This window comes from Melospiza melodia, chromosome 1 (genome assembly GCF_035770615.1).
Source record: "Melospiza melodia melodia isolate bMelMel2 chromosome 1, bMelMel2.pri, whole genome shotgun sequence".
Taxonomy (NCBI): domain Eukaryota; kingdom Metazoa; phylum Chordata; class Aves; order Passeriformes; family Passerellidae; genus Melospiza; species Melospiza melodia.
The window spans coordinates 124,983,380-125,010,412 of NC_086194.1; the positions used below are offsets into that span (position 1 = coordinate 124,983,380).

A 27,033-nucleotide genomic window follows, 5' to 3' on the forward strand; every position below is an offset into this window, starting at 1 on the left:
ACGGAACTGCGTCACGGCGGGGCCGCGGGCCGGGCAGGGCCGCGGGCGGGGACCAGGGGCGGGGGAAACGGAGCGGAGGAGGAGCGGGGGAGCCCGGGACTCACCGCCGCCGCACGGACACTTGTCCCAGTGGATGAAGCCGTGAGGGTGTGGGTGTGGGTGTGGGTGTGGGTGTGGGTGTGGGTGTGGGTGCTGCTGCCGCTGCTCCCCGCCCTGCCGTTACCACCACTGCCGCCGCCGCCGCCGCCTCGCAATTTCAAATCCGCCCGCCCGGATGTGGCCCAGGCGTCACACGGAACTGCGTCACGGCGGGGCCGCGGGCCGGGCAGCGCCGCGGGCGGGGACCAGGGGCGGGGGACACAGAGAGGAGGAGGAGCGGGGGAAAGAGAGAGGCGGAGGAGCGGGGGAAAGAGAGAGGCGGAGGAGCGGGGGAAAGAGAGAGGCGGAGGCTCCACCGCCGGAAAGGCTCGGGGAAGGGCCATGGCCGTACGGCGACGTGGATGTGCCCATGGTTAGTGTCTGACAGGCGCTGCCGGGCCACGGCGAGCCCCGGGTTTTTCTCCGGCCGCCGAGAGTTTTCCTAGGGAAGAGCCCGAGCTCTCGGTCCCTGTGAGCCCGCGGGGATGGGAGTCGGCGCCCGGCCTCAGCAGCGCTGGGGCCGCGGCTGCCCCTGCCCTTGTGCCTGTGTTACTGCTCCCGGGTGCTGTCATAGTGATATATGTCTCTATATGTATATATATGTATATTTGTGTGTGTGTAGATACAGTGTATGCACGTATATATAACTATAGTGTGTATATGTGCATATAATTGTGTGTTTATGTGTGTGAAAAATGCATATTTTATGATTGGCTTTTCGCAAATGTTAAAATGAATATGTGTTATGTTAGAAAGTGATGCTGTATTAATTTTCTTGAGTAGTGTGTTAAATGCAGTTTTAGGTTATAACAAAATGTTAAACTAGAAACTATGCTATGTAAGATATTTTTTTAAAGAAAGGACTCGCAGTGAGATAGCAAGCCACAGGACACCTAAATCTTTCAGAGAAAGTTTCTCCTGATAAGAGAGCAATAAATTCTCTAACTTCTTCCCTCCTCACTCAGCCATAAAGATGCCAGTTAGGGTTGAGAGGAAGAAGCTGACACTGACCAGACAGAATCCTGTGTTTGAATGGAATTTATTTGTCATGTATGAGGTGTATGAATATGCAACAGGTTATTGTTTTTAGGGGTTAATCCTTCATTAATGGCTGTCCTTTTTTTGGGCTTATGCTGCCCAGAAAAAGGTACCCGGACATCTGTAACTCTTTGTTTCTATTGTCTCATATTGTCCTAATCCAAATTGTCCAAATAATTATTACTCTAATTATATTGCTATTTTTATAACTATTTTTATTACTATTAAACTTGAAACATTTTAAAAGCAAGTGATTGGCATTTTTCACATGTGTGAATATATATAGCATATGTGTGTATATATAGCATGTGCATATAAATAGTATATATGTAATCTACATAGCGTGTGGGTAACATATATAGTAAAGTCATGTAGTGTAAATGCATGTATAGGTGGTGTATATGCAGTGTGTAGATATATAGACATACCACATAGTGTTAGACTTAATTGGTGGGTCATAGGGCTGTTTTCTGACTTGTTAAAAAGAGTAAGTGCATGCCGTATAAAAGTATAAAAAAGTTGTGTAAAATTTAGCTGGTATAAAAATGTAGTGGTATAGGGATGAACATAATGGGGAAAGCTGCTGAAGTCAGGAGTTTCAGCAGTGTGCCCTGTGTGGGCATGGAAATGTCTGTGAGAAGGCAGGTGCTAATTTATTAAACAGTGATAATTCTGTAAAGTGAATTCTTATAAAAATTCCCACAGGAGGAGGTTGCTCCAGGAAGGGCAAATGGTTGATGAAGGCCATGGTTTCAGGGAGCTGATTTTTCGTCCTGAAAAGGGGACTTGCGATGTCCATCGTACATCGTCTGGCAGTGGGATGGCTTGTGGATCATCTCTCTTTCATCAACCAGTGTGGCTATGAGATCTGTGACTCCTTTGCACAGCCTGGTGGTGGCACTCCCAATGCTTCTGCCACATCTACTGAAGACTGTCACAGTATTTCTGCTTTTGCTACCACCCCTTCATCAAGCAATGGACCTTCTTACTGTCCTGGAAATGCCATAGAAACAGAAGGTAAAAGAGCAAAAATGAGATATGTGTTTCGGGAGGAGTTCTTTGATGTTTCTAAGCCCCATATAGCTGCAGGTCCTGAGGAGCAGCTGTGTCAGGGATGCCCTGAGGTGAGTCTGACAGAAATAAAGGCCAACAGCAGCAGAGAGGAATACCAAGAAGGAGCAAAGAGTGACACTGGAGATTCTCTTGCCACTGCTAGGAAGGTATGTTATCTGTAACACAGTAAATTACAGTAATCCCTTGATAAATAATATGCTGCTAATATGGTTTTGCATACCCAAGTCTTTTTAGGTAGTGTAGAAGAGTGGGAACTTTAGAGAATATTCCTGTGTCCCTCATGTCAGTAATGTGCATTCTGTGTCTCATAAGCAGTGGATTGCTCCAGAAATCTCCTGACACTGGTTGTGGTCAGGTACACAGTCTGAAGCTGTGGTAGCTGTTGAGATTGTGCAGATTAGCAAGCTGGGAAGGACAGTATGAATTTACTGTCAGTGTTGTTTAGTACTGTTCCATATGGACAAAAGAAAATAAGAGTCACTTGTCTAAGCCAATAAATGTAATCATGAAGACATAGTTAATTTTTTTCTCTAATTGGTAAACTGCCCTTGGCAGCTGAAATTAGTATGGGCCCAACAGAGGCATAAGCACAAACTGTGCACTAGGTGCCTTCAGATCCTAGTGCCATGAATAATTTAAAACAGCTTTAAGCCTATGTACCTTGTGAAAGCCTGCAGCAGGTTAGGTATTTTCAGATCTTTTTGCTTATTTGACTTGTACTTGTGATAGAAAAACAGGAAACTTTCTTTTGCTTTTAGAGTTCATTTGTAATTCAGGTATGTTTGGTGTCTTTTTCCCTTTGATTTCATTGTGGAATGATATGGATTTTGTTGTTGGTTTTTGCTAATTCTGCAGAAACGTAAAAGGAAATGTGTGTTCAACCAAGGTGAACTGGATGCTTTGGAATACCATTCAAAGGTAAGTTGGAAAAAATGTATATTTTGCAAGTACCTGCTACTTGACTTTGGGTGTGTGCCGAGTGAAGGGCATGGTTGCCAACAAATTCTGGTTTGGTAGCTTGTTCCACTGGTGAAAAGAAGGAAAGGGAAAGGACTGGTCAATCTCTCCAGTCCTCATTTGAATTTGTGTTTACAGCATGGATCTTCTATGTGGATACATGTGAAGTTGCATCTGAGACATTAGAAAGACCTGGAAGCTGCATTCACAAAGTAACTTGGGCTGTTACAGACAACTGAACATTGCTTTGTGATGAGTTGACTATTAGGAATTGGCTGATTTGAAATTGGCAGTGTAACCTGTTCTGAAGATAAGTTTTCAGTGTTTCAGGACACTGTGCTGGAGTTACTCAACACTTTGTGACCAAATGTGCTTCAAAATATCTTATTCTGCGATTGAAAAAAAAAAATCATCTTTCTCTAACATTTTATATTGTCCTACTAAAACATTATGAATGAATTTGAATTCAAGTCTGTATGCTTATGTCAGTTATGTACTGGCGAAGATACAACTGAATTACACTGAAACATAGTAGTGAATTGTAGAAATGCAGTCTGTAGGTAATGTTTGATGTATTCTTACTGCTTTCCCAAATAGTAATGTGAACCTGAACTAGGAGCTACACTTGCTTTCTTTCCTTTGACAAAGGTTTAATCATATTGGGCTTTTTGCTTAAATCTTTTCCGCTTGAACTACATTTAGATGACTACGCTTTTTTCTTTTATATGGCAACAATCTTGTAGTAAATATGTCCGTGTGTAAACTTGCTGATACAGTGTAGAGGTCCTGTGATTATTTTTGTGAATAAGCTGTAAAATCATTCAACAATAGGAATAAGGAAAGAAATTAAAAAAAGAAGTTTGATGCCTTGGAGGTTTGTGTAACTTTGGTGATATTTGGTGAATATGTGGAAAATACAGAGTTTAGAAAAATCAGTGACTCCAGTTAGCCTCTTCTATCATTCACAGATTAGAAAGTATTGGGTTTTTACTAAATTTGTGTTATTAAAGGTTATACCTCTGCAAGTTAAGCCAGATTATTTTGACACTTATTTATATCTGTAGACTCATCAAAAATAAACCCAAACAACCACAATTTTTTGTTTTTGCAAGTGAATCTATGAATTTCAGCTGTTGAATCATTTCAGCCAGTGTCAACATAGGGAACAGTACAAAATATGCTAAACTCCTTCAGCAGCCATTTGTTAAATCTCCTGCTTTGATTGCTTAATATTCAAGACTTTGTCCATCTGTAAATTAACACATGCATGTAAGAAGGTATAATTTCTGAAGATGTGTTTATTAATTCTGTTGAAGCAATATGAGCTTTTCTTATCACAAACCTAGGTACTAAAAATTTATAACTCTGTACTGTCTGATATCTAGAGGTGGCGCTATTAAATTATAAAAAAAAAATCTTTCTTCCCCTTCCACTAATCTGGGAATTGTAATAAAGTGCATTTTGTAAAGCCCTCTTGTAATCTTGAAGATTCTGTAATCAGAAGCTTTTGAAACCACAGTATAATGGCTTTTTAGAGGGGCTTTAATAAAGCCCCTGTAACTGACAATGGACAAATGGATAAACCCACCTCACTGACAATCAAAACTCATAAAGGCTCCATGATTTGGAATAAAATGGGTCTCTAAATTTTGTGAAGCAGAGGTGCTGACTCCCCAGTAGGTAAATGACAGTGTAAATACATCCAAGACTTGTGTCATCCTGGACTGACTAACAGGCTATTTGAGATGTTTGCCACTTAGAAAAGTTGCAAAAATTGAGTTCTGATACTTTAATTTGATTTACTGGTGGTACTTCTGTATGACTGTAAAATGCATAAACTGTTGTTTTATGAAGTGAATTGAAATGTGGAAAATGACTGATTTTTAGATCCCAGTATACATTTTAATTAAAAAGATGTTCATGGGCACAGTAACTTGAAATTAAATTAGAATTTTAAATTAAACTTCAGATAATTGCTTTGAAATTTGTGTTTGGTTGAAACAATGATATTCCACATCTGTTGTCTGAAATGTTTTATTCAGTAGTTTCTTGCTCTTTCTTTCTCCAGCATTCTAATTATTGTAACTTTACCAAAACATGAAAACCAACAACAGCGTGGTGTCCTGGTTTTGGTTGGGATAGAGTTAGTTTTCTGTTTGGTAGCTGGACAGCTAATGCAGAGTTGATGGAGTTGGGAGTGCTGCAAATGAAAAATAAACCTAAGATTTCTAAAAAGCCCCAGAGTCAACATATTGAATGCTAAAGCTAGATCTGTTGCCCAAATGTCTGCACCCAGGTGCAGCTGCTTTGTCCTTTCCAGCCTGGTCAGGATACATGGGAAAACATCAAATATTCTCATTTTGGGTTTAGCATGAGGGTAATGTTGACAGCAACAATTGAAACATTAGCGTGTTAAGCTGTGCTTACCCTGAGTCAAGGAGTTTTCAGTTTCCTGTGCTCTGCCAATAAGCAGGTGCACAAAGGAAGCTGGGAGGGAACACAGCCAGGACAGATGCCCCGAACTGGCCAGAGGGATATTCCATAGGATATAGGATATCATGATCACTATATAAACAATAGGAGTTGGCCAGGAGCCATGGATTTGCTACTAAGGGATGGGCTGGACATCAGTCAGTAGATGTTCTTACTGTGCATCAGTTGTGTCTTTTGGGCCTTACTTCTGTCTCACTCCCACTTTTCAATAATAAAAATAATGATAATAATTTTTTAGTTTCAGTTTTTAAACTGATCTTACAGTAGCCCATGAGGTTTGCTTTTTTTCCTTGGATTCTTCTCCCCACCAGGGACTGGGAGGCATGTGGTATGAGCGAATGGCTGTGTGGTACTTGGCTGCCAGCTGGGGTTAGACCAAGATGCCTTATTATAATACCTGCAGATTGAAAATGTTTTGATTTCAGTTGCATTCCCTGGTCAAACAGACACTTGAAAGATCTTTTTTTTGTTTGTTTGTTTGTTTGTTTGTTTTTGTTTTGTTTTGTTTGTTTTGTTTTTTTTTTTGTCACCATACAGGTCAGGAAGCTCATTTGGGAAGGGACTTTGGATTTAGTCCAAGAGGGACTCAAAAGTGGTTTTCTTCACCGTATGACTGCAAAACTCAGTTGCAGGAAGAGTAATGTTCCTCAGCACATTGTCTGTGGGTTGGCTGAACTATGTGAAATGGCAAAGCAGTTTCCAGCTGTGAATGAAAGTGACCATCAAGCTGTATGTGTGCTAGAGGAGGAAACCTCCAGTGCAGAGCAGGACCTGCTTTCGTCTATTGTGGAAAACAGCTCAAACTGTGCAAAGAGAATTGTGTTAATGGGGCAGAAATACTTGGTGCCACCAAGAAGCAGTTTCCTCTTATCTGATATTTCATGTTTACAGCCCCTGCTGAACTGTAAGTATCTTTAGGTGTTTTTCTCCTGCCCAAGAAGGGCAGTTAATGTCAAGATGACTCAATGAACAGATTTTAGCTACAGCATTTCACTCATAGCAAATGCTGCTGCAGGCTTTCAAGGTGATATTTCTAACTTTGTGCAAATAGATAAGGACTTCCAAAGGAATGTTGAGTGGCTAGGAAATCATGTTATGAGGGGATTATTTGTCTCCAGGAGGCTCCTTTAAAAGTCTCAGCCAAAATACAGGAGTTTGTGAGTGTGTTCTGGGCCTCTGTCAGCGTAGAAGTCACAGAAACACATTGAATTGAGACTAGCTGTGCTGCTGTGTCCCTGTCCCACAGGATAAGCCTTTAGCATAGGTAGGTCCATGCTGCTGCTGAAGTGGTGGTCTGCTGTCTTGATTTTTAGCTAGATTAGTACACGGGGGAGGGATGAGATAGTGCACCATAAAGCTAATGTTCACTTACAGACTCATCCTGTTCAGTGGCAGGGTCTTTTTAGACTGGAATTAACAGGTTGTGGAACAAAACCCAGTATCCCCCAGGGAGGGTAACAGTTTGAGAGGCTGTTGCACCCAGCTGGAGGGCAACACCACTTTAGCAAGACCACCAGTAGCAAGTATGACTTGACTTTTCAGCTGCTGTGTTTCACAGCTGAGGGTATTGGCTTATGTAAAAATCAGTGACAGGGAAATTAGGGGATTTTGGAATAATCAAGTTCTCTGTAAAAGTAGATCAAAAGCTATCCAAGGCACTATCCCCAGCCTTAAGCTGACAGCATGCATCAGTCTTCAGTGCCATTCCATTAGTTTTCTAATTGATCTTCATTATTATTACTATTATTTTTATCACTATCAATCATAGCTAGGATTTATCAGAGTCTTACAGGAAAGATGTTGCCTGTGAGCAAGAGCTGAGCATTAATGCTCTTCCCTCTAATCAGTAATTTTAGATTTTTTTTAATTGCACATGAGAAGAGAAGAAGCATATGTAACTTAGATGCTATGATTTTTTAATTTTGCTTTTTATTGAGAAGATATTCAGGAGGTAGAATCTTACTATCTAAATAATAATTTTGCATTTGAAGTCCAAAATCTAGCTAGGAAGCTGTTTTCATCTGTAGGAAAGAAAGAAGATTATTATCATTCTGCTACCACTCTCCACAGTGGAGCATATAAGATTCACCAAGGACTTACAGAGCAGTCCAAGAAATCTGAGCAAATGCTTTTGAAATAAACAACAGTGAATGTTAACATAATGCTCTGACTGTAGACGTTTTTCCTGAGTAAATCTGCTGTCCATTTTAATTATTATTTTTCATCTTTCCTTTCACCTGCCAAAAGAGAAGTAATTCTTGCTGGTCAGTCCACTGTGAGGATAACACCTCCAGTGTTAAATGAATAATGTGTAGCAATCACATTTCATGAACATCAGATACTAAGCTGTTGTTCTTGCTGTCAGACTAAATGAAAGAACAGAAATGTTCTCTGGAGTATTAAAATTGGGGAGTTCTGTTTTTTCATGGATGTGTTCTGTATCTTTTATCCTCCAGCTAAAGTAAACTCAACTTCTCCCATTAAAACTCTATCGGTTCTGTTACTCTTCACTGATTCCCATTTCATACACTATGTCTAGCTATCTGTCTCTCTTTGCCTCCAGTAGTGCAAAACAGTTTTCTAGAGCTGGCTTGAAGCTCTGCATGTCTCTGTTGGCCTGATAAAAGATCAAACAGGACAGAAATCTTGCATTCAGGGCTGTAGCTTTTCACTCAGCTGGGTGCCTTATTGCATAGCTTCTGTTGGGAAACTTTGAAAAAATTTTATTTTTGAGACTTGCACTCTGCTATCCTTTCTTTCCCTGAAAGTCCTAACGATACTCGAAATTTCTTAGAGAGATCTGACACAGACCACATAAAAGTCTTTTCCTTAGGTAATCAGACAAAAAATATTGAATTTTCTGGATGTGGTTATCTGAATTAAAACAAGCATGTCAAAAGTCTTTTAACTTCTTATTTGAAAAGAACAGAAGAAATTTGCAGTTTTGCTATATATCTGTTTTAACTCATAGATATTTTTAAAGCTACTTTACTGATTTTTCTTTTTTTTTTTTTTAATTTCACTTGCCAGACAAGAAAAAATATGATGTAATTGTGATTGATCCACCATGGGAGAACAAGTCTGTTAAAAGGAGTAACAGGTATGTTTTATAGTAAAATCAAACAAACTTTGTCATTGTAGCTTACAAAGGGTAATTAATATTTTAATATATTGACCCAATCCAGGACCAGTATAACTGTGAGACTGTAGCTCAAACTTGTAAATATTTTCACACATGCTTACCTTCAAATCTATGGACTGCCTTAGGTATTTCACTGAAATATGTTGGATACTTGGCATACAAGATATTTGCAAGAGTAGATCTTGAATTATGTAGCTGGTGAGAGAATGTTAGCTCTTTACAAAGAAAGTATGGATTCAGCTGTTCTGTACAGCCCAGATCATGCACATATTAGTTTGTAATTACTAAGGTTACTTCAGTGGACATAAAGCTAGATAAATATGTAAGTATTTCCAGGACTGAAATCTTGCTCACAAGTTTGAGTGCATTTTTATTTAATTTGAGGTGTAGCTTAAGCTTCAGTCTGATGTTTAGAAGAACACGATAATGCAGCAGTGAAATCATCTAGTGCAATAGGAGCTCTGAGTACTGTAGTTTATGAACTTACTAACTTAAATTTTTATGGGCTTCCTCCACTGCTGAGTAACATCATGTTTATGGTAGTGGAGTCCTCTTGATTACCGTAGAATTGTATCTCTTTGAAAGAAGGGTAGACAGGAAATATGGTCTTACAGCTTTTCTAGAATAAAGTTTGCCATGGCTTTTGATCTTGTTATGAAGACATAAAATTTGAAGATGTAGAGACTGATGTGTAGGCTGTCCTTTGAAATCCCTTCAGAAACCTCTCTAAACTCTCGTTCAAATGAGACTTTTCTCCTTCAGAAGTGTCTTTCTTGAGTATATAAGGTACTCAGAGAATAATTGTAGTTATGAGCATAAGTTAGTCACCAAGATCCTTTCTCCCTTATGAAATAAAGGCAGAAAGTGGAGGAGCTATCACTGCTCATCATTATCTTGTTGGCAGCTAATAATTGTGAAGCATTTCTCATCTAGGTGAATATTTTCTCCTCTAGACAGTCCAGGAGGTATTTGGATTTTGTCCTTGTTCACTGTTTCTCACTGTAGCATTGTGTAGGGTCGTGGCTACCCACATGGTGGCTGCCAGTTTTCATTAGGCAGTGTGCCAATATTTTTGGTGCTGCAATGTGTAGGTTCCACGAGCTGCAGTTTATTGATAGCGTAGAAGTGCATCATGAAAAAAAAATGGTAGAACAGGACAGGATCTGGAAAGCACCCTGGCTTCACCAATGTAGCATTCAGTTAGCTCAGAAAAGTGCAGAATGGTTTTGAATAACCTAGAAAACTTCTACCATGGCTGATAATTAAAAAAAATGAACAACTTGTGAAAATAATTGGAGAAGTTGTTATCTCTAATGACCTCTTCTCTTGCCATTCAAATTAGTGTGACTCACTTGTCATTTTCATTCAGAAGAGAGTTTATTATGAGAAATGAATAGCATTACATTGCCTAAGAAGCTGTTCACTAAATAGCTTTGTTCTGGCACAAAGATGAGAATATTGAGTTACATCTGATAGTTCTTAAATGAAAAGAAACATGGGCTCCTAAACTTAAGAGTCACAACTAATAGTGCTTTATTTCAAGGCATAGTGGAAGTACATAGTTCAAGGTTCTGCTCAGCAAAACTTATGTTCATACACTAATGATTTTATATCAAATCTCTCAGAATTGTCCACTAGGTGTCAGTCTTGAACTATTTTTATGACTTAGATTGTCAGGAGATAATTCTTGAAGTGACTGGTCTGTGTAATTTTTTTATCCATTTGTTTTGCTTTGAAAGTTTTATGGTTGATATATGCTAATTTGCTTTCTCACTTTATTGACATAGGTACAGCTACTTGTCTTCATGGCAAATCAAGCAGATTCCTGTACCAGCACTAGCTGCTCCAAATTGTCTTGTAGTCACGTGGGTGACTAACAGACAGAAGCACTTACGTTTTGTTAAGGATGAACTTTATCCTCACTGGTCAGTGAAAACACTTGCTGAGTGGCACTGGGTAAAAGTAAGTTCTTAATTTATTTTGTTGCTTTCTTGGAGACTGAGAAGACTTGCACTATGACACTTTGTGTTCTTCTCATTTGTCTTACTTCCCATTTACTTTGGTATTTGAAAGCTGTGATATCATCAATATCCTTCTTTTTTTAAAGGAAAAGGTCCTGGGAAAATATGGGATATTAAAATTTTCTACTGTATATTTTTAACTCTCTTGTGTCAGATTACTACAGCTGGAGAGTTTGTGTTACCTTTGGATTCTTTGCACAAAAAACCCTATGAAGTTCTTATACTGGGGAGAGTTCAAGGAAATGTAAAGGAAGCCTTAAGGTATGTCAGGATATTTATGGTAAATGTCTTTTTTTTTTCAGCTGCTAGGATTCCCTTTGTATGTATCACTAACTCATAATGCAATATAATGTCCCAAAATCTCTTGGCTGATTGTGAACCTAAAGATAGCCTTATTAGCTTTGGAGTAAGGGATTGCCTTAGTGAGACTAAAGAATGGAACCCGCCTCTGTTCCTGCATCTGCTGTCTTGGGAAACTCTTAGACAAAAGCCTTGTGGACAGGGCTTCCTTTGCTGACAGGTTGTCTTGGACCATGAGTCCTTGGCACAGGCTGATGCCATTTTAGGGATGCTGCTGTTGTTCCATACATTATGACATAAAAGACTGCATTGTTTGTTCTCAGTGGCTTTGCATGGCTGTTGTAAACCATGTTTTGTCCAAAGCCTCAATGATTTCATAATTTGTTGTTTTATGTATTATGTCTGAGCAACATTTAATTTCCCTTGGACTTTGAAGTTTGTGAATGAACATTCTGTCTGTTATCTCCCATCTGAAATAACTCTGCAAGAGCTGTAGCATCACATTGGGTAACATTCATTCTCATGTTTCTTTTCTTTTCTGATTTGTATGACAGGAAATCTGAAGGTGTTCTTCCAATTCCAGAGCATCAGTTAATTGTCAGTATACCCTGCAGTCTGCATTCACATAAACCTCCTCTTGCTGGTATGTTTTGGTTTTCATGCCTAATGTTTCTGTAGTACAGTGGTCTTGGATGCCTCATTATGGGATGTACCTAGAAATGCCTTAATTTCCCATCTGTCAAGCAATTTTACTCAACAGAACTTGTGGTTCCTCTAAAAGTATTCTGATGCACCTCAGCCCTAGTCCCAGAAAATTAATGTGAAAACCAGAACTTCAGGTAGTGCTGTGTGAACATTTTGGGTAGACATAGAAAAAAATGTTGCCTTTTTCAAAATTTATCTTTTAAATGCTGCAAAAACAGTTTTACAGGTACTTCATATATGAAGTTGTGACAAATGACCTAAAGTACCTTGTGTGGGAGAGAACTTTGGGAATACATGAAATAGGAAAGCAGAAATCCCTTTCTTTATTATGTCATCCTGAAATAAATGGTTACATATCTGCATGGATTGATTATATGCCTACAGTGCAATTATGCCTTTAAATCCAAAGACTTAACTATTTTAAGACTGCTAAGAAGAGGCAAAAAATAAGGTATGCCTTGCTTGTTTCTGAGGAGTTATATTTCGCTCACTGAAGTTGTATTTCACTTACTGAAATTGATGCAGTAATTCCAGCCAGCCAGTTAGTGTGGGTATAAATTAAACTTTTTAGAGTTAGTACAAAGAATTGTTCTGGAGCACTTGGACTAATTTAGTCAATAGGAAGTGGTACTTCTTTCATCATTACAGCACCTTAGAACTTTACGAGGCTGCGGTAAGAAATGTATTTAAAATCTCACGCAAAATCAATTTAATCCTCCACCAAAGGGGAAGCTTGCAATGAGTCTGCAAATATTCCAGGTGTTTTGTATTCACATCAGAAAGGCAGGTAGAAGAAATGTTTAATGCTCTTGGAGAGGAGAGGTGTCACACTTTGCTTCACTGGTATGCTTTCCTTTTTCTCTTCCCAAGGGGTAGAACTGCTTTTGATCTGAGCAGTTGTTGTACCTCCAGGGATGTTCTAACATCTGTGTTTAGGGGCTTGCATTTATTAAATTACCACATGTATATATATATATATATATATATATATATATACATACACACCTATTAAAAAGCTAGTAGAAAGGACATACTTTGGTTAGCTAAAAATAGAAGAAAAAAGTGTCATCCTGAAGCCACATCTTCAAGAATTAGGGCTACAGCAGGGTGTATATGTGTTGATTTAAGCTAATGAACAGTGGGGTGGTTATTTATGAGGCTGTCACCTAGGGTCTCTTTAGCAAGCCAATATTTACCAGCAAACATGGACACAAACAGGAGACTTGTGAGGCATCCAAGAGTGCAAACCAGCAGTTTGGATGTATTATGGAAAATTTTAGTGCAACAATGGTCCTCGGAGCAATTATTTTATAGGGCAGATCTAGAAACCATATTGGAGAATACGTTACAAATTATAACCCTGAGTGGAATTTGAAGGAAACTGTCCTTCCTCATTTCTTGTGTGTATTCCTTGAGTCTTAGTTGAGTAATGGGATTTGGTAACATTGTGCAGCATTTGTATTTCTCTTTGAAAAAATGAACTTGCTTGGAGCAATATGAATGGTTTAAAAAGTTTTTGTGAAAATCCACATGTATCCTACAGGTTTTTTGTCAGGTCTATGCACCATATGGTTATGTAATGAAAAGGTAGACAGTAAAGCAAAAGCCGATTGCTGATGCTTTAACTTCTGTGCTGTACAAGGTGTTCTTTCATGACCAGGCAATAATCTCAAGCAGCCAGTAGAGAGCAGCTGAGCTACATCCTAGAGGGGTTCAGAAGAAATTTGAACAGAAGCAGAGATTTGGCAAGGGGGGAGAAGGACACTTCATGAGTCACACACATTCTTTATGCTTTGTTTTAGTAGTAACAAAGCCAAAAATATTAGTATTTACTGATGCTGTCTGGCACTTTGTTTCTTATTACAACAATAAAGGTTGTATGTTGGTACATATGTAGCCACTTAATGACTGATTATAAGAGTTTATCTCTCTGGGGGAAAAGAAAGATGTAAATTAAAGTAAGCCATCAAAAAGAGATGTTTGTGTTCCTACAGTGCATTTAACCATGAAATTGCAACTGTAGGGGTTTTTGGTGATGCATGTGCTGTGTTCAATGCTTAGAGCTCTAATATGTCATTGTAAATGTACTTAAGTTGCCTTATGCAAATGTGTTAAAATCAAATTTTATTACTCCAGGTTTTGATTCAAATAACAGCAGGTTTTCTTCCTAATTCAATTCAATGGTGCTCTTAGAGAGCACAAAAGATACTCTGTTACAGATATGTATGAAGTTCTACATAACTTCACATCACCTTTTTTCCTTTTCCTGTATTATAGATTTTTCTTGTTATAGCCATTGCTCTTCCAGTTTTTAAATATATGCATTTATTGTCAGAAAATAATGCTGTTGTGTAGGGGTTTGCCTAAAAGCAGTGGAATTAATTCTTGGCTATGTTCTAACCAATTTGCATATATTCAGCAGAACTGTGCAATGAGGAGTCATGGGAGGTCCCTCCTCCTGTAGCAATGATGGTTTATTAGGCCATGTTATAAAGGTTTGCTTGGAACTAAAAAAAGTAAATGCCTTTTGTTTCATTATAGGCCTTGTGAGCCCTTGCTGTAAGACTAATTGATTGTTGCATCAGCATCTAGGTTTAACTTGAAGTTCAGGAAAGACAAAGTGCTGTAATGCCATCTTTGAGCTGGATTTCAGATCATTTTCTGGTCCAGGGTTTAGACAAATTGGGCAATAAGGACCTCTATGTTGCAAACTCTTTTGAAGGGTTATTTTAAACTGAAATAACTTGTGCTTTGTGCTTTGCATGGCTCACTGATCAGGCAGTGAAAAAGCAGACGCTTATTTTCACTTTATATATCCAATTTATCAATGCAGAACTTGCTTTTTAGGCAGTGGAAGTTCAAAAAATGTTGCTTGTTTCAAAGATAATTCTTTAGCTTATTTAAACATTTTTCTGAGCATGCATCTTCAATATGTGTCGGGGATTAGGAGTGTGCAGGTGTGTCAAGCCTCCTGCCTGGCCACTGGATTGTGCTTTGGAATGAAATGGGTTTTCTGGAGCTGTTGTGTCTGCCAGCTGCCTTTGTGCTCACTTCATGTGTCCTAGGGCATTAGGTGCTCAAGTAGCTGAGTTGCTGTCTTGGTGTTTGTGACACCTGCAAATGATAAAGAACAGGCTGTTTATAATCTATTTAACCTGTTTCCTGTCAGTGGTATCTGTAAGTGGATAGAAGTAATTGTGTTCTGGGTTTTGTTTTTCATTCTATTCCTGTGGTAGAAAAACTCAATACTTAATTTTTCTACTGATGGAACTCCTCTAAGCTGTTTTCAGAGGAAAAACCCCAAGGGTTTGCTTGAGGGCTGCAGATCAGATCCATGTGTGTTAAGATAGCCTACTAGTGATACAAAGGTCTAACAAAGAAGACAATTTGGGACTTGAGCACTGATTTTTCCTATTTGAGGGAAACCAGTGTAATGAGATTTTAAGCCAACAAAATTCAGCTCTTTTGATATGGTAATTTCGTTGCAGTGCAAGTTACTGCCTGATGTGATTATGTAAATGCCTCCAACCTAGCAATGAAGAATCATACTATAATGTGATCTCAAATTATATGTAATATGTCTGGTTTTTTTAAAAAGCCCTCCAAGTTTAAAAAGATGCTGTCTCTGCCAGAAGGAGAGAGGGAGATTCCTGCGACTTCCTTTTTAAATTCTAGAACCAAATTGATAGAAAGACTGGCACACTTTTCCTGCTTCTGTTGAACTGAGTGGTTTCTTGGCTACCCCTTTTTTGCTTTCTGGTGAACCAGTCTTTGAGATTGGTTGATGTGTGCTTTTCAAATTTGTTCTTTTAGGCATGAAAGTTTTTGGTGACTATTGAAGCTGCTTTGGATTACAGAACCTAATGCTATGATGATTATTTTTAACTTATGAATTTTAAGATCTACCACCTCTCTGGGCAATCTGTTCAGTGTTTCAGCACCCTCATGGTAAACAATTGTTTCTTATATCTAGTCTCAATTGATCCTATTTTAGTTTAAAACCTTTATCCCCTGTCCTATTGCTGCAGGCCTTGCTAAAATAAGCTTGTTGCCTTCTTTCTCATAGACCCTATTTAAGCATTGAAAATCCACAATAAGGTCTCCCTGGAGCCTTCTCATCTTCAAGATGAACACCCCCAACTCTCAGCTTGTCCTCCTAGGGGAGGTGCTTTGGCCCTCTGATCAAATTGTCAGCAAATTATGCCCAAGAAATTCTTATCTTAATGGAGCTGTGAAAAGAACAATAAATTTTACCACTTTTTTTATTATGATGTGTTTGCAAAATGATATTAAGCAACTACTCATAAGTGGTGTCTAATTAGATGAACACCCACGACACCAAACTGTGTGTGAGTTTTCTGTCAGAATGTACATTTTCCTCTAAACTTCCCAGACTCTTCTCTGTAAATGCTAGATTTGTTTAAACATTTAATCTTGCCTCTAAAAGAAGCAGGTTTTTGGAATAAGATTCCTTCTGGTAGCAGTATTTTTTAGATTAAAAGCTGCCTTGATGATAGCCCATCTGAGACATTCTTGTGACATTTGTTAAAGATTGGGAGAAGGCTAATAGATTTTTACACCATGCCAAAATACAAAAAAGCCTGGAAACACCCATTTAAAATATTTACAGAAAAGTTTTTAATACAGTGGAGCTTTGGAAGAGGTGATCATGTAGACAGGAAATGCATCTTGGGTTGGCTAACACTAGAAAGTGAAGCGGGTGCTCATCTTTCTGCAACAGGAGCAATCCATGGCCTTACCAGCTGGAGTCTCACATAGGGCATCTGTCACTGGCAAACTTGATGCAAAAAGTCAGTAGTTGGATTGCACCAAAAAAAAGAAGAAAAAACATTTCCTCTCATACTTTGGTGTATGTTGACTGGATGTGTTTTTGCTTTATGCAGTGATCATATCTGAAGAGACTGAGTGAAGCAGCAAAATGTTGGCCTTATGAGCTGTATTTTTAAGTGACAGATATGCAGAAATCACTAGCAGATCTGATCTAAAAATGACCAAAGTATTCTTTGGAAAGGGTCATGTTTCCATAATTTTTCTTGTTTTATCTTCAGCAGCAAAACACAAAACTTAACATGCAGTTTTTAGTATAGGTAAGTTTTTCAGTCTTTCTGCCTTCTCTGTGTTGGGTGCTCCTTAACCCTTTGCTTTTCTCATGTTTTTGTAGCCATTTCATGAAACGTAGTTAAGGAGTTCCTCGAACCAGCCACAGACTAAATGGTTCTATATGACAAGTAACACATTTAACAATAAACTCTTTACAATAATACTTCTCAAGCAAAATGCAAGATCTTTTTTTATCTCCAGAATACCAGTGATCAGTGACACAGTTGATGTTAATGACAGACGTCTTTTAGGCAGCAAAAATCCCTAACTATAAAAGAAATATGAGATTTATGTTACTGAATAGCAGTAACAGTTAAAGAAATATCTCTTCAGGTGCCAGGTTGATATTGGGGAAAAAAATAGTTCCTGCATTTTTATAGCTCTTTTAGTGCTGTACTTATTTAACTGGTATTACTTTTAACAGTTGTCATTACAAAAATACTTTTATTCCCTTTAAGGTACAGAGGAAAAGAGAGTGCACTCCTAATTAAGGAAAGGGTTTATGTATTTATTTATTTATATATAAAAGTATTGCCCCCATGTTATTGGAGCTAAGTGAGGCTTTAGGAGGTGTTTGGTTGATATTAGTAAAAAAATTCAGGACTCATTTATGTAGAGGCTGAAATAAATCCTCCTTCCCTTTATCTAAATGAAAACCAATAAATCAAGGCTATTGAAGGCCTTGACAGTATTTTTCAGAATCTCAAGGGCATTTATTTAAGATTACTTTCTCACTATAAATAGTCCAGCTGTTTGATGAAACCTCTGAAATTAATTTGCTGTCTCTCCCTTTTTTAATGAAACATTCATTTTTTTCATCTGCCAACATCACAGGGGAGGTTTTACTTTTTTACTATTGTTATTTGTACCATTGTCATTGTTGTCTTTTTTTTTTCTCTTGCACAGCAGTTCTGGCAGAGTTTATCAAGCCAGATGTGGAATGCTTGGAGTTGTTTGCTCGCAATCTACAGCCTGGTTGGACCAGCTGGGGAAATGAGGTCTTGAAGTTTCAGCACATTGATTATTTCACTCTTCTGGAGAATGAAAACTGAACTGGGTCTTAAACATCTATACCTTCTGAAATTCCACATCATCCCAGGGGCCTCTTGAACTTAGTCTTATTACTGATGGTGCACCTAAAGGTAACAGAAATAAAACCAATTGCATTTTAGTTAGAATTCTTTAAGTGACAATATATCTGTTTAATGCTATCTCCCCTCTGTGCAAGGTGGTCTCTTATTTTGATGATCTGCACATATTTAGATACTTTTGTTACCAAAAACCAGTGAAGATAAAACCCCTTAACAGCAGTGTAGCTTTAAGAAGCAGGCATTCTTTATTTGGTCAGGTGCATGAGGGAGTATCTTCTCTGAAATATTTGTATGCTGATTACAGAGAAAGCTCCTGTTTATATTCTGTATTTTACATACATATTCATTGACATTGATGACATTTATGTCCCCAAAATCATTAACACAGGCTCCCTTCCGTTTGCATACACGTTCTTCTGTACCAGGGGTTTCTTTGGTGGTTCCTGGTGGTCAGCCACCCCAAAATCATATTTGACCATCCAGTGAACTGGTAAAAAGTTGACATAACTGGGGCTAGTTACTCTGCAGTTTTCCTTCTTGGTCAATGTTTAACATGACCCTAGAGAATAAGCATTTTGTGGTTCTATAGGCTTGTGGTTTTTGAAGAATAATCATATTAACCCATCAGGTTAATATGATGGGTTAAAACAATAATTTTTCATCTGCCAACAATGTTAGAGTGTAAGTTCATCCCTGTTCTTTTTCAAACCTCAAGCAAAGAAAGATATTTTAAAGTATTTTCACTGCAGCTATCAAATCTGAGCTGATAGCACACTGCTGCTGCTGTACTGTAGCTTGTGCTATTTTTAAAGAATTATAATAAAGAATTGTATTGTTTTTCAAGAGTCAATGGAAGTAAACAATTCTGAATGATGCATGTTTTCTTAAAGTTTTTTTTGCAAAACAATAGATTTTGAACTAATGTAGTTATGAAGGCAGTGTATCTTCCTACTCTGTCTGCCTTAGAGAAAATAAAAGGAACAGTGCTTATATTTACTGGCATATGAATTCTTGACTGACCATATTCTATATAAAATGTTACTTCTAAAACAATTGATAATTCTGTCTTTGTGTATATGGTGTTAATTTTCTGACTACATTTTAAATGATCAGCCTCAACATCTTTAAAATTCTGAAGTTTTAACAGATTGTATATATTTTTTAAAAGACTCTTTTTTTATGTTCTGGAACATTATAAAGCCATGCTTGTGAGCTGTATTTTTCAGCTAACAAAAAAATGATCCCTTTAAAAAATATTAAAGAATTGTACACTTTGTGTATCATTTGTTGTTCTTAAATTTACTTTGAAAAATATAAAGAAAATGTAATGAGGCCTCTGCCACTTACTCATTTATAGCAGTTGAGGCAGAGGTGCTGGACAAATTGATTTTCCTGATGGCAGGTTCCTGAGTTCTGACTGTTTGTAATGGAGAACAAAATACATTGCCTAACTTCTTTAACCTTCATTTCCCTTTTGGTAGCCTGGTGAGCTGTGAAGATTTATTTAAATTTAACTTCAAAATGTTAGTAGAGTATTTTTTGATAATTTTGTAATAAAGATGACAATGAAAACTTGTGTCTTATTTCCAGTTTCTATGTTACTGATCAATTCCATGTTTTTCCTATTGGAGCAGTGGAGTTAATAAAACTAGGAAAATGCTTTTTTTCTCCCTCCCCCCACAGTTAAACATATACTCAAGATAAGTAACAGTGGAAGTAGTTTCTCAGGGAAACGTTTCTTGCTGCGTGTTTTTATTTAGTCTGTCTTTTAAACTGTCAGTATGTGTTGTCATTACACTGCAAGGGTTCCATCTTGCTACAGTTTCATAGCTCCTTGATGTTTCTTGTAGGCAGCTCCTCTAGGCACTGACTCCTCCTTGCCCTCACAGTGGCCAACTGACTCCAGTTCCCACCAATGCACTCTTTTATATCACTCTTCTTATTGGCTACAGGTGTGGCCTGTTAACATCAGGCCTGTTCCCAATCTCTAATAATTGGCTCAGCTGCAACTCTTTAGGGTGTAAGATTACTTTCTACACTACCTTTATTTACTTTTGTTCTATCCCCCTACAAGTATGTAAGCAATCTTACCTACAGCTACAAGGGATAGATGATTCTTTATTTGCCTTTAGTTTTAGAAGACATTCCCTACCTGGAACTTCTGCTTTCCCAGTCAGAATTCCCCTGCCCTCCCAAGATGCTCTCATCCAGTAGTAAATGTTGTATGGGACTTAAGCATGTAATAAATAACTGTTGCACTTATCTTGTTTACCCCTTGTACTCTACAAAACAGCACAAGAAATGACAATGTTGTCTGTTCCACATCCGCTGCTATGAACAATTCCATTATCTTTTTAATTCCAACTAAAAGATAGATGAACAATCTTAGGGATCAAGAAACCACCTTTCTCCTTCGAGCTAAGCAGCAGAACCCTTCTAAGGGAATAACCTTCTTTAGGCTGTTTAAGAATTGATTTGTCTTTTCTGTGGAGTCCTTTGCAAACAGTGGCTTTCTAGAATCCTAGAATAATTAGGATTGGAAAAGATCTCTAAGATCAAGCCCAGCTGTTAACCTGCCATCACTGTGTTCACCACTAAACAGGTGAACTTCCAGCATCTGGGAATCCAGCCTCCTACGTATGGCTTGTATGTAGAGGACTTGCACAGGCAGGTTCTAAGCTTCTCAGACTTAGTCAAAAGTTTAAGTTTGGAACTTGTCATATCTGATCCTGTCCTAAATAGTTACAAAATTATGCCTTGGACACCTGTTTGCTGCTTTTCCACTGCTCTGGCCATGAATAAAACCTTGTGAATATGACAGAAGTGATGTTCCACATCTGCAGCCAACCTGAAACCATTGCCTTTTCTCAGGAGGAGGAAACTTGGAGGAGAAAACTTGCTAACTTGGAAACCCCATGGTGGTATTAGTAGTTGATATTTTGAGGTGATAGGGTCATCTTTTAAACATAATTATTTGCCTGTTATGCTGAATTCATAATTTAAATAGCCCCTTACACTTTTGTAGCTCTCCAAGACCCCAGCTGTTCCTGACCAGCCATCAGATTGTTCAGTGTCTGTCAAAAGATTCTTCTGAGGCAGAATCTGCGCATCAGTGATAAGTGAAACCAGCGAATATAACAGGACAATTTAAGATCTGGTTTCCTTTTATGTTATAAATGTCAATTGCTCAGAGGGTACAATGCTCTGTGTTAAGTCCTGTATAAAAAAGCAAACTTGCTCTGAAGAGTTTACAAAGTTGGTAAGAAATGAAAAAAAAAGGGAGAAGATAAGGATGGAGGAATACAAGATAGTAATGAGATATTAAAGGTGTATTTAATAAGTATCAGCCTAGGTATTATGCACATCTTCAGTGTTCCTTAGGAATTGTAAGGTTGTTTCCCCCATTTTAAATGGGATTTTCTTTAGTATTCTTGCATCACACATTCAAATAAAAAATTGGTGGAGTGTGTATTTTACTTACAACATTAACAAATTAAAAGGGTTTTTTAAGCTCTAAATTCTTCTTGTGACAACAAGTGACAACTGTGATTACTGAAGAATTTTCAGAAAGTATGTTGTTTGGTACATCTGTTGTTGTTTTAGCAGGACAATGGTAAAAGCTTCTTTGGCTAGGTATTCTCTACTATTTAAAGCCTTTTAACACTATGTCTTATTGCAAAAAAACTCAGTAGCATTACAAAAAGAAGTAATTTTAAGCTTTTTCTATACATAGAGTACATCAAGTGTCATAATCAAACTTTTATGAATCTTCTGGTTTGAGTGTGATTTTGAAATGTCAAATTAGCATATGACCTTTACTTGTATTTTTAAACTTCTGTGAAGTAAAAAGAATTATACCAGTAAGATATGTTTTTGGAATAATGATTGCTAGGCATGTACTCCTGTGGAAACAGCAAAACTTCTTTTGCAAGATTAAACATTATTAAAGAAGTGAGATAAGTGAGGAGGTCGTACCTCTTCATAACATTCAGCTTGGATAGGTGTCAGCAGCAGCAAAGGGTTGACTTTTAAAAATAGATTTCCAAATTACATAAACAACTATAAATTGCAGGAGATAATGCTACTCTGCCTTGATAATTGCATTCATTAGCCTCAACACACCAATAAAGACTTGCCTACTGCTTATTTTGGATTGGACATAAGAGGAGGAGAATGGAAGGTGGCTGGAGAATAGCCAAGGGACACAAGCTATGTTCCAGTTGCTGAAAGAAGTCATGTGGTGTCCCAGCTGGCAGGTTTTTTCATAGAATAGTTTGATTTGGAAAGGACCTTTACAGGTCATGTAGTTCAACTTCCCTGCAATGAGCAGGGACATCTTTGTCCAGATCAGGTTGCCGAGAGCCCTATACCCAGCCCCTACCTGACCTTCAATGTTTCCATGACTGGGTCTGCCAGTTTTTTGTGGAGAGAATTGTGTATGTGCATGTGTGTGTGCAGGCAAAGCTGACCTGTTGGAGTAGTGTGAATCACTAGTACGCAGTGCTTTGAATAACAGTGATATGTGCATTGCTAGAAATTTAATATCACCATATTTTTACTTGTCAGTGTCCTAAGGTTACCAGTTTGTGGGGAAAAGGCACTATTTATTTGGTTAGAGATGTCCCAATACCATGCATGGTTTGAAAGCTTGCTTGGGGGCTGTTTAATGGATATATTTTTGCTTTGTAATCTTCTGGAAGCATAACATTGTCACTGATAAGTGAACAGCATAGCAGCTGCCCAGGTGTGTTCCATGACCCTGGTTACATCTCAGAAGCATGGGAAGCCTGCAGGGGGTTGGGCAGGTGCATGGTTCTGTGGGTTCTTTGGCAGCTTCAATGTGCCTTAACATCACTAAAATGACATCAGAGCTGTTCTAATGGGGCTGGGTCACTTTGCTGGGCCTAGCTTTGAGGACTTTCCTTCCTGGCATAAAGGAGTTGAGGTTATCACCTTCTTGTCAGGGTTGTTCTTCAAGTAGACTGAAAATTTTCTAAAGAAAGTTGCTTTTTACTTGCAAACATTTTTTATTCAACCTGCTGAACTCTTGATGTGCTGTAGAGGCTGGGCTTTCAGCTCTGGGTCTGAGCCTGCCACATGGGGTTAGAGAGTTATGGGCCATGCTCTGAGGGCTGACATTCAAAATGCCTCTGGTCTCAAGGCATCCAGGCATTCTTGGAAGTACTCTGACTGCCAAACAGCAGGCAGAGCTCTGTAGTGGTCCTCCCTTCTGGCTTTTGGCTTTTTAGCTAGCTGTCTTATGAAGGGGAGGGCTGGGAGGCACTGTTGACACTGAGGTCTTGACACTGCAATCACAATGCTTTCTTAAGAAATGTGTCATCTTTCATATTTTCCCTGTGATGAGAAAAATCTGAAATTTCCATTACTTGTTTCAGACCATTTTTATATTTCAGTTAGTAGTTTGCATTTACTCACAACAAAGTAAGTCTGACTTTCCATAAGCTCTGTTTTTTGCTGCTTAGTTCTTCCTTCCTCCTTCTCTATTTCTCAACTGGTTTTCTTCAATTTGATATTAATTTACACATTAGTAACTTTATTTTGTTAAATATTTTTTACTGGAGGTGCCTTTAGATTTCTTTTAACTGTCAGGAAGGCTTGTCTGTAAAATTGCATGGTTTGAATTTATTTTTTTGTTACCTGTTTCCACAAACATCTGTAGATAACAGAGTGTGGCATGGGATTGGAAACATGAATCCTGTGTGGTATGGGATTGGAAACATGAACGCCACATCTGGTGATTAGGGGGGAATGAGGGGCTACTTAGTAAATGTAAGCTGGAGGATGGGATGTTGTGGCAATAGCAAAATTGGCTGCTGCCACAAGAACATAAAAATGTGCAAGCCACGTGAGAGAAAGGTGTGATTTCTCTGTTGTGTTGCCTAACTTTTAAGTAAAAAAGGACAACAGTACCATAGCAGGAGTACTATCCACAAGGGAATTTTTATTTATCAGTTCTCTGGTGCTACCTATTTGATAACAAAACAAAAAAGTAAGGCCTCATTTGATGACCTTTATGGAAATGATAGCCCTGACAGAATTCAGGAGACTTTTTCAGATCAGCTAGGGAGATAGTATTCATGGTTAAAATACTGTAGTAGCAGCAGTCCCCACTGGGGAATGATTAGGATTGACTCCATGGTTGCAGAGGGCTGATCAATCACTTCATTCTTGCTACACTCTCCTGTACTATATGAAAAACCCATTGTCTGTGCCAGACAGTCTGATACAGCTTTGACCTCATTGGTCATCAATCAAAACACCATCACCAGAGTCCAATTAAGAAATCACTCTTTGGTAAATAATCTCTGTAACACATTCCACATGTGCACAAGAGGTGCAGCAAGTAGACATAAGAATTGTTTTCTCTGAGCCTTCTCACAGCTTCCCAGAAAAATCCTAGGAGAGAATTATGTCTCTCTCTGTTCACAGGAATGTGATTACTGCAAAATACTACTACTAAAATACTGTGAAGGCAAATATTTGAGTAAGATTTTTCTCTGATATTGTTCAATATGCAGTGGCATGTCTTCCTTTTTCCCATGTCAGTAAGTAAATTGTGTTAAAGTAAAATAGCAGTATTGCTTATGACTGGTTTGATGTCAGGCACCCATATTCAGTTTTCCTTTTCTTGTGTAAAACCCAAACAATAACTTCTGCTGAGGGAGAAGGGGGTCATACATTCTCATTTTGTCTGTAATATTGCCTACATTTGCCTCAGACTGTGTAGCCTACAGTCCTTTAAGCACCTGGGATTGGTGGAATAGTCACTTTGGGATATCTTAGATCTCTTTTTACCCTTCTGTGTCCTTCCTTAAAGGGTATTTCTGTAACACACAGTTTTGATATGAGAAAATAAAAGAGGCCTGTAAAGAGGAGAAAACAAAGTGGAAAACTTTGCCCAAAAGGCAGTTGAATAATGAAGATTGTACACTTCACAGCTAGTGCCATGGGAGTGCTCATGGTTCTCTAAAGCATCACTGTGGACAAGCTCATACCCATGTTTGAGACTTTATTGTAAAGATCTGTAAAGATCCATTTCTTTGACTTTTTGGAGATGGAGACATTTTTCAACAGAGGAGGGTGGGTGCAGTCCCCTGGCCAGCATTTTTAGCACAGCAGACGTTGCATACTGCTGGTTACAGGTCAGCTGCAGAATTGTACAAAAATCTGAACTTCATTTGTGGCCTTTTTTTCAGCATAAAATATGGCTACGCACTGATTACTATGTAGAAAATGAAATGCATTCAAGGTAAAACCAGCACAAAGCTGGAGATAAGTTAGAAATTTAAGAATAGCTAATGATGTAATAGGCTAAAAATATCTGCATCGTGGGTCATGATTTTACGGGATCGTTAACTGAAATTTGTCGCAAAATTTTACCAGTTTATTTAATAGCACTGTCTTGTAACAGCTTTATGCCATTAATTCAGGAGACAGCTAATTGGAAATATTCTTATGGCACTTTTACTGCCCTCAAACTATTGCATGTGTGTCTTAAAATGATTTGCATCTTCCATTACTCTGCACTTCAAAAATTAGGCTGAGTTCAGAAAGAATGTGTCCTTTTCTGAGGTTCATGGTTCATCTGTTGGTTCATATAACTTCAAAAAGATAGTTATGACATAAGAATTACATTTTTCCACATCAAAGTGACCCAGTCAAAACTTCAGCTGAAAATTTTTATGAGGCCTACAGCCTAATTTTTTAAAGTACCCAAGAGAGTTTAGATTACAAGGAGCTATTTTTGACCAAGTAAACTGGCCAGCAAATTTATCAGGATTTCTAAATTTCTAATAACGTCAAGGGAGTCTAGAACATAAGAGGAGTCAAAATATTATTAGAATTTTCACTGCATAATGCAACTTCCACAGATTTATTATTTTTTTGGTCCTGTGCTCTTCAAGGTTAATTGTGATAAACCTCAAAGTAAAAAATGCCACAGGAATCAACAATGTTAACATTACCTCTAGCATTATAGGAGGAAACTTTCTGGTATTACAGTGCTGAAAAGCCTCATTTGCAGAGGCTGGCAACTGTCTTACACAACAATTACATTTAGTTGATACAATCATGGCTTTGTATAGCCATTTACATAATGACATTATAGGTCTGTAAGAGAAATAGGATTATATTATCTCATAACAAAGTTACTGAGGTTTTGATATAATATGAAGACTCTACTTTTACATATGAGTTTCACGAGAACACTCTAAAGGAAATTATTTGCCTACTATCACACTGCTCTTTTTGAGGTCTTAAGTAGCCCTGCAAAGCCTAGGCCTTTTCCCAAGTGTCTGCTGGTGATAGGTGGCCATTTCACTCCAAATCACTGTGGTAACAAACTCTTCTTTCACATGAGTAGTTTGCCTTTTCCTCTGTGTATATATAGAAGGTGAAGCACAACAAAGTTGTGGCTTTGTCACACAAGTTTCTTTACAGGAGGATTTGCTGAATGTACACAGTGTGTGCAAAAGAGGATGATCTTTTACAAATCCAGAAAGGAATGATGGGCAGTGAAGAGTGATTGAGCAGTGGGATGGCTCCTTTGCAAGGGGGGTGGATGTGCTTTTTTGTAGTTTATCTTTCCATAGTGGTGAGTGCTCTGATTGGAAAGGTTGCATCAATAACAGGAGATTCACTTAACATGAAGATGTTGCCTCAGAGTTTTTAATTCTCAGTCATAAATCTTTGCCAGAAATCTAAATAGCTCTCTCAGCTTTCCAGATCTCTTCATTATACAAAACCTCTTTGATGATAGTACTAGCAAAAGCAAGAGAAAATAAATCCAAATGCATTTGCAGAGTTGACTCCCTTTGCAGCCCAAAGATGTGAGATTATATCTGTTATCTTCATAATTTTTTACTGTCTAGCCATTTTTGAAATGCTTACCCACTGAAGATGTAATAATTTTCACTTAAAATCTTGGTACTAG

At 38.2% G+C, this 27,033-nt stretch overlaps 1 protein-coding gene across 6 annotated transcripts; it reads left to right on the forward strand.

The window, feature by feature from the left end:
* The first annotated feature begins 93 nt into the window (after positions 1-93).
* Positions 94-19,656, forward strand: METTL4 (methyltransferase 4, N6-adenosine). 6 transcript variants are annotated; one of them, XM_063167120.1, is made up of 10 exons: positions 420-511; positions 1,882-2,396; positions 3,106-3,168; positions 6,238-6,604; positions 8,731-8,800; positions 10,630-10,804; positions 11,018-11,124; positions 11,718-11,806; positions 16,938-16,976; positions 17,899-18,033. In XM_063167120.1, exons 2-9 carry the CDS (start codon positions 1,968-1,970, stop codon positions 16,955-16,957), a joined length of 1,320 nt encoding a protein of 439 aa, XP_063023190.1. In that variant the 5' UTR covers positions 420-511; positions 1,882-1,967; the 3' UTR covers positions 16,958-16,976; positions 17,899-18,033. The 6 variants fall into 6 exon arrangements, with proteins under 6 accessions (XP_063023155.1, XP_063023190.1, XP_063023182.1 ...); XM_063167112.1 differs by having other exon boundaries at positions 17,896-18,030; XM_063167085.1 differs by lacking the exons at positions 420-511; positions 16,938-16,976 and adding an exon at positions 94-129 and having other exon boundaries at positions 17,896-19,656.
* Positions 19,657-27,033: the final 7,377 nt, after the last annotated feature.